Here is a 7922-nt window from a genome sequence, read left to right as displayed (position 1 = left end):
ACATCACCCCCTAGTGATCTACAAGAAGAATACACAACAAACATTTAATTATAAATTCTTTCAGTGGCCAATTGTTTTAAATTATATCTGAACCTAGCCCCATTTTTAAACTCCTGTGGTAGGGAAGTGGTCCATTTTCCAAAATGTTTAACAGTTGTGATGTAGCTTGAAAGATTTACTTTAATACTTGAGAGGCAATCTGGTGGATCTTGCTAACACTCAAAATAAGTATATTTTAGGTTAAAAAAGTAGAATAAAATCTTGTTTAAACACTCTTTTGTAAAATATATTTAATTGCTTATTCTGGTTTATATGTATTTTCCTACAGTGTTTAGAAAAGAGACATCAGAATGTTCATCCTCAAGACATATAGTACACAAGCAACACTGAGAAAGATTGCATGTATGAAATGGTCAAAGTTCATTATGGGTTCACATTAGGATAAGCCTTTCCATAGACACATTCTCCTGTGTGATGGTACCTGGGTGGACAATGTGCCACATACCACATTCATTCCAGAAGGAATTGCATCAAAACAACTTGCCTCTTTAAAGAGAGAATTATTTCTGGCTCTGAAAGGAAAAGCCAAAAGTCTTGATCATCTCTCCAAAAGCACGCATAATATTTCCTCTCTGGTGCAAGTGGATAGCACTTTTATGTCTGAATATTTCATATGTAAATTTGGGGATCAAATTTGGCTGTCAGAAGTTCTGCCTTCTACTGACTGTCTCTAATTTTGAACAAATAAAAAAACAGGTTCATGTACCGGATTGCAGATATTACTCTACATAAACTAGCTTGCCTGTATCAGTATGGAATCTGCTTTCATTCAGCTTAATAATGCTTCACTCTTTGCAGCACGTTTCCAACCAACCAACCAACCAACCAATCTTTCTTTTTTTCTTTCTCATATGGTCCATAGTTGCAGCTGTCGAAGCATCCTGTTTTGTGAACGATAACTTTATTAAATATAATAAGGTTATAAAAATAGAGCAAAAGCAGCTAATGCAGAAAGACAGGAGGAAAGGAGGGGCAGGTGGCTTAGAGCAGAGATGAAAACTTCTAATGTGGTTTTCCTGAGAAGTCTCGCTCAGAAACAGCTGCAGAATCTGATAGTATCCTTCAGGGCAGTTTCAGAGAGCCAGTTTCCTGCTTCCCAGACATCTGTATCACATTGTACCAATCAAATGAAAAACTAGGCATTAAACTATCATTTGACATCAAAATATCAGGCTTCCCCTGCCAACATGTTAAATTTACACCATGCTTTATCTACCAAAGATCATTTATTGTTCATTTCAATATATACATTTCTTATCCCCATTTTTATTTCTCTCCAAAGTAAAGCATCAGCTAGATTAAAAGATGAAACAGTCCAAATGGTTTATCAAAACTGGGACAGGCTGAGGGTAAGAGCTGATAATTTCCTCTTGTGCTCAGAAAGAGTACCATGAACCCAACCCAACTTTTCCAAAAATCTCCGTCCACTGGTGCTCGTTTCCTCAGTCAGTCAGAGCCTTCTTTATGCGTCTGAAAATGAGTTTCTCTTACTTCATTCTTTCCTAGTTATTGCTTGCAGGTATTTTAGTCGAATGGCAGGAAGCTCTTCATAAAGGTCAAACCCCCGTGGGTTCTCTTTATTTGCCCTCTTGTAATAGAGAAGATGTTTCTTTAATCCCTGAAAGAAGTAATAGACAATTAAGGCTGCATGGAAAAGAGAAACCACTTCCCCAGAAATATACAACATAACCTCAAAATTTCAATTAGGAAAAAAGGTGAAAAACGTAATACATGCTTTGTTGTTGAATCCAGTTCATACAATCCATACATTTGGCCATAGAAAATCTGCAGCTTATCAGTTCTACATCACCAGCAACACTGAGCTGTGGATAATTTTGCTATAGCTACAACTATTGATTCGCCATTAGACAACAGTATTAACATATTATTGATGATTAAAAATGAATTAAGTTCTAAGTATATTTTACATTAGTACTCCTTTTCTCCCATTGCATTTAGTAGATTTATCCTTCCACTGAAGAAATGGATCCATTGGGTTTGAGTTAAGCAAACCGTCACATATAAAAATAAAGGGTTCTGTCATTGGCTGTAAGAAAGTTTAGGAGGGCTTCTCTCATTCTGTAGCTCTAGTTCCCCTAAGAGTATTTTCCAGATAAGCCCTCCACCCCAATCTGTGGTTATACATCCCACGAAGATTTGTTTTGAAGTTGATAATCTGATGTAATACTGGAGTTGTAAAACTGATGCAAATAACTACCTCATTTTTTAAGACCCAGGTCTTCTGTAACATGTTTCTTCGAGCAACATCTATCTCCTGAAACAACATATAGAAAACATTAAATTTCAGATATTTTTGGTTTCTTTCTCAAGCAAAAGGACTCTTCAGTGGTCTCAAAGAATTAAAACAGTTTGAAGAGTTGATATTTCTAAATGCTGTGTACTAGCCCTTTTATTTTCCAGAAGAATTTAAAAAGAAGCATCTTGCTTCTGGGCTGTTCTTTCTAGATTAGTCTCTTAATATCTTGACTTTCTGTCAAGTATCCCTAACAACTGAGCCAACAGTCTACAATCATGATCTGTTCACTCCATATGTACTTGATGTTATAAATTCCAGATAATTTGCATTGTGGCATGGGAGAGAAAATCATACGTGAAATTGGTATCTTCTGCAACAACCAAAAGTGAGGCAAAGGATTTAGTTGTTTCTAGCTTGCATGAGACTGTGAGTTTTTGTTATGCAATTAGGATGCTACCTGAGGATAATGTATTGTAGCTTGCATTACTGAATGGCACTAAGAAATAAAAAGGGGGAAAAAGCCATACAAAATTTTCTTGGTGGAAAGCTTCTCTTTATTATGATTAATTCCCTTATTTCATTAAGGAACTATCAGTGAAAGCAAAACTCATTTATTGATTTATAATTTAAATTTTAAAAGGCTTTGAAGAATTAGTTCAATTACAAATGGCAGAAGGAAAATCTAATCTGCACTTGTATAAAGAACTAGCTAATCTGGGCAGCAAATATCAATGTATATAATTGCTTCAACAGAAGACCCTACAAAGATGCTGCAAACTATTTATTACATTTATAACCCAAATGGTAAATCCAGGTTGGAATACACTTATATGGAACACTCCAACTGCTAGTATTCCTACGCCACTGCTAAGACAGGATGAGTGTATGCAACTGGCTAATTAATCTGTTCTCAGACAAACTGTGAAAAGCTACCACATACCTGTGGGACATTTTCCTGGGAGAAAATGAAAGTGTTGACATGGGCCACTGCAACTACATAAAGTACGGGACACCAGTACTGTTGCAGGGTTCCTGTGACCAGGGCATGGAAGTATTGATTTAAGAGGTTGAGATTGTCTTCAGGAGGAGAAAGGTATCGCTCAAGAGGCAAAGGGAACTGCAAGGGAATCAAGAAAGCAGTATGTCTTTTTAAATACCAGTCTTGTTTGAGTGCATGTGCATGCGCGCACACGCACACACACACACACACACAAATCTTAACTTAATCCATAGTAATTAGAGGGGCAGATAAGAATAATCCAGAATGGAAATATTCACGGGTATTTGAAAGACGGAAGTGTCAATTCTGCCTTAGGTTAAAAATTAAGAATTGATTGTAATGTTCCATGCTACACTATGGCATAAGAAACAAATTCTTTCGTTCTTGTTACTGTTCTTCCTATTCTTCCCTTTGCTGCTCTATTCTCTACATTAACAAACTGTTCCCTGTCCCAGAGCTGTTAGAGGTTTATGAGATTATTTCTTTCTAAATGACTGGAGGAAGGGTCCACAACCATTCCTCCTTGTATCTCCAAGCTTTCCAGATCTCTGATATCCAGGATAACCCTCAAATGATTTGACTCAAAATGGAAAAGCTGCAGGAATAATTGGATTAGATACAAAGAGAACAGTCCAAATTACATTAAAGCCTAGAGTCAAATTTAGCAAATGCATCAAGTTTAGAGCCTACACATATGGAGGCCAATCATACTAGGGCATATAGTACAACAAAGAGCTGCTCCATTCATTTTTTTTATTTCCTTCATGTTCACTAGCAGAAACTGAGGGCATTCTACAGGTAGTCCTTGACTTACTAGAGTTTATTTACTGACCATTCGAAGTTACAGCAGCAATGAAAAAATGTGACTTATGACCATTTTTCATACTTATGGCCATTGCAGCATCCCCATGATCACATGATTTACATTTGGACACTTGACAATTGATTCATATTTATGATGGCTACATTGTCCCCAAGGTCATGTGATCACCTTTTGCAAACTTCCAACGGGCAAGGTCAATGGGGAAACCAGGTTCACCTTACTCATTCAACAACTGCAGTGATTCATCTAACAAAGGTGGCAAGAAAAGTCGTAAAACAGAGCAAAACTCACTTAACAAATCACTTAGCAATATAAATTCAACTGTGGTTTTAAGTCGAGGACCCCCTGTATTGGCTTGAGACTTAGACCAGACCGAACAGCCCTATAGTTGTTGTAAAAATATTAAGCTCTTCCTAATTTTGCAAACTGCTTCCATTTCACTGCACGTTTCCTTTCTCTCCATCAAACCCTTAACATTTTTATTTTGGGGAAGTGAGTGCTTGAGGTACCCCTGGAACATTAATTACTTTAAAATCTATTTGTTGCAAGAATATATTTGCTATGCCAGTACTTAGGAGTGCATATCATCTTCATTTCCATTTTCTCCCTTCTATGAAATAAATCTCTATGAGGTCGTCATAGGACTTGGCATTCTGCACACAAATGGGATTGTCACCAAGACCTTAAATCTTTGGGTAGAACGTCCAAAGAACATTCTTAATTCCCTTTAAGAAGTTCAAGGATCCTTTTAGTTCTGAACAGCTGACTCAACTATAAGTAGTCCTCGAATTACAACAGTTCGTTAGTGACCGTTCAAAGTTACAACGGCACTGAAAAAAGTGACTTACAACCATTTTTCATACTTATGACCATTGCAGCACTCCCATGGTCACATGACAAACTCCCCCTACCCATAATCATGTGATTATTATCACAAGATACTTGAAAACTAACTCACATTTATGACGGTTGCAGAGTCCCAGGGTCATGCAAATTCCCTTTTGCGGCCGTCTGACAAGCAAAATCAATGGGAAAGCCAAATTCGCTTAACAACTGTGTCACTAACTTAACAACTGCAGTGATTCACTTAGCAACTGTAGCAAGAAAGGTCGTAAAATGGGGCAAACCTCACTTAGCAAATGCCTCACTTAGCAACGTAAATGTTGGGCTCCGTTGTGGTGGTAGGTTGAGGATTACCTGTACAGTGGCTGAGCGATCTGCTCTCCTCTGTGAGACATACCTGTTGGAGTGGAACCCCCAGAGCTCTTAAGGTGTTCACATGCTCTCCAAAGACAGCCATCTTTAGCTGACTGCTGAAATGCCTCTGCAAAGGAAGAAGCACGAAGACTCCAAAGAGAGGATCTCCAAAGGAGACGCTTTCAAACTGTTCCAACAAGCTTATATAAAGGTCATGGAAAGAAGCTAAGCCAGGGAGAGGAGTGTCTAAATTCAAGGACTCAAAAACTTTGGACTGGCAGTAAAGGGAGAGCAGAGCTGCTGTATAGCAATGCACGGGGCCTTCCAGAAATAAGTCACTGCCTGTGAGGAACACACACATAAGCCTCGCCAGCTTAGCTGCTATTGGGATACCCTGAAGGATTTGGGGCCTCCAGGTCTCCAATAGGAGGATCCACTGTAGATTCTGAGTCACCACATTCACAAGGTCCAGAGGAAGAGGGCTTTCTGTGGCCCACTGGGTTTCTGCCCCAGTTGTTTTGTTATAAAGGCTGATAAGAGGAAGGAATAGCCAATCCGAAGGCAGGATAGGCCCGTTGACCTCAGGAAGCAGCATGGATCGAACAAGATGTGTTCGGCCTTGGTAAACATTTCTAGAATGAATAAGAGCTGGTTCCAAGTAGGCAAAATGAACGACAAAACAAGACTGTATCAGTGGAAGTTGTCGGTAAGCTTCTTCCAGTAAAGCACCATAACTAGGGAGTGAGGAAATGGGGGCTGTTAAGCTTAGCTGTAACAGCTTTGGCTTTGAATTCAAGTGCAGAAGATCTGAGAAGTCAGCAGCTTCTGGTCCTCCCACCTTGCCTTCACTGAAAAAAAGAGGGGGAGAGAACGGATGATAAATACAGAGGGTTTTTACTATATTCAAATATGCTCTATTTTAATTAACCGCACTATTACTGTATTTACAAATAAATCCCACTCTTCAGGTAACATTGCTAATAAGGCAACTGCCTTTTTCAAAATTGGCTTAACAGATACTGTTAACATGCTATAAAAGGGAAGGAGGAGTGTTTTTCCTCAAAAAAAATTTTCCTGTGAAATATGGAGGATTAACTAAAAACACAAAAATGAAAACGGATTGCTATCAATGCATATTGTGTTCAGCAAGAGCAATGAAACCCAGCTTGGCATCACTACACACCTCTCTGAGAATATAGGAATGAAAATAACAACACGACAGGGAAAGAAACATCAAGGCCTGATATGCTACTATACATACAAAGGGAGGAAGCAGCAGAGTTAGAAAAGCTAGCTAGCTAATTTGGTAATATAGGGAAAAGACAGGTCGACAGGCAGTAAAACAAAGGAATGGGAGCAGGCAGTAAGATTAGGGAAGCACCAAGAAGAAAAACAGGTTAGGGGTAGGAGGAAAAACCAGAAGCAGCAACAGAAGTTGGATCCTGTTGAATATGGAGGTGGACTTTGTTATCCAGATTCTGCCATTTATGGATTTCATTTGTCTGAATAACTGAACTTGAGACCTATGGCAAGCAGTTATGAGTATTGGCGGGTTTTGACGAGTTCCACCATTTTACACATGCCCAAACCTAGAGAAACTGGCATGATATACTCTGCAGATCTGGAGTCCTCTTATCTTATGTAGTCATTCTTTGAGTAAGCCCGTAGATAGGAGTTCTACCCCCATTTTGACAATTATCCAAGGTCTGTAAGGTTCTTGTCTTCTATGGACCTCCCCTTCCTGCATGCTATAGTATGTCCATTATAGAACGATAAACAGAACGATAAACAGAATGACAGAATGATAAACATTATTGGGGAGTCCTGCTAAGGAAAGTGGCAAAGGTATTCCCCCCAAATTGGCTGACCTTAAGCAAGAAGGTGAAACAGCTTATTGGCTTGCTATGTGTTCTTGGTATTTCTTTCATGGGGCTATTTATTATTTATGAAATTGATATAGCCACGCATCTCAACCAAGACAACACTGGACAGGGCACACCGATAAATAAATCAGCCAATATGAAACAGATAATGGCACTGTTGAGTCATTGTTCATGTCATAAGGAAAAGTTGAGTATTTACTCAGTGTGGTCTCTTGCACATCTCAGAAACTCAAGGTGGCATTTCATCCATGCAATCCTCACTTGGAATGGATGGGAAAGACCATCACCCTATAGACAGAGGACCAAACCCAGAACAACATGCCACTAAGCAGAGCAGAAATCCATGAAAAAGTACTGTGGTTATACAGAGGATTCGTAATGGAAAATGCTGAGTGATGTTTGCTGGCAAAAAGAGGCTGGCTTCAAAAATTCATTACACCCCCATAATCCAAACTGGCATCAAAAACCACATAAGTGGATCACAATATAATACAAAGATATCCAGCCCATCAGAGTTCTACTGGCTGATTAATTATGTAAAATACAGGCAAGAACAAATCTTCAATGCAGAGACCAGCCTGTTCTGGTAAGAGACACTCTTTCCTCAGCAAATCAAAAGAAACATTCCAGGTTTCAAGAACTACATAATAGCCAGACTGACAAAAGTTCAGGAGACTATTAGAGAAACAGCTGGGTGTAAGA

At 38.9% G+C, this 7922-nt stretch overlaps 1 protein-coding gene across 3 annotated transcripts in view; it reads right to left on the bottom strand.

Moving 5' to 3' along the window:
- Positions 1-944: 944 nt before the first annotated feature.
- RPAP1 (RNA polymerase II associated protein 1) overlaps positions 945-7922 on the bottom strand; it is a 42293-nt gene continuing 35315 nt past the window's right edge. For all 3 annotated transcript variants that reach the window (XM_026709843.2, XM_087921782.1, XM_087921783.1), the window contains exons 22-25: positions 5381-6185; positions 3258-3434; positions 2279-2335; positions 945-1678 (exon numbers count right to left, since the gene is read on the bottom strand). In XM_026709843.2, coding sequence (XP_026565628.2) covers positions 1553-1678; positions 2279-2335; positions 3258-3434; positions 5381-6185 — 1165 coding nt within the window. In that variant the 3' untranslated portion in view covers positions 945-1552. The remainder of the gene's footprint in view (positions 1679-2278; positions 2336-3257; positions 3435-5380; positions 6186-7922) is intronic.

The sequence above is a fragment of the Pseudonaja textilis genome, chromosome 1, assembly GCF_049901715.1.
Source record: "Pseudonaja textilis isolate UNSWEBS1 chromosome 1, rPseTex1.2, whole genome shotgun sequence".
NCBI classification, from domain to species: Eukaryota; Metazoa; Chordata; class Lepidosauria; order Squamata; family Elapidae; genus Pseudonaja; species Pseudonaja textilis.
This window is presented reverse-complemented; position numbering and strand designations above follow the sequence as displayed.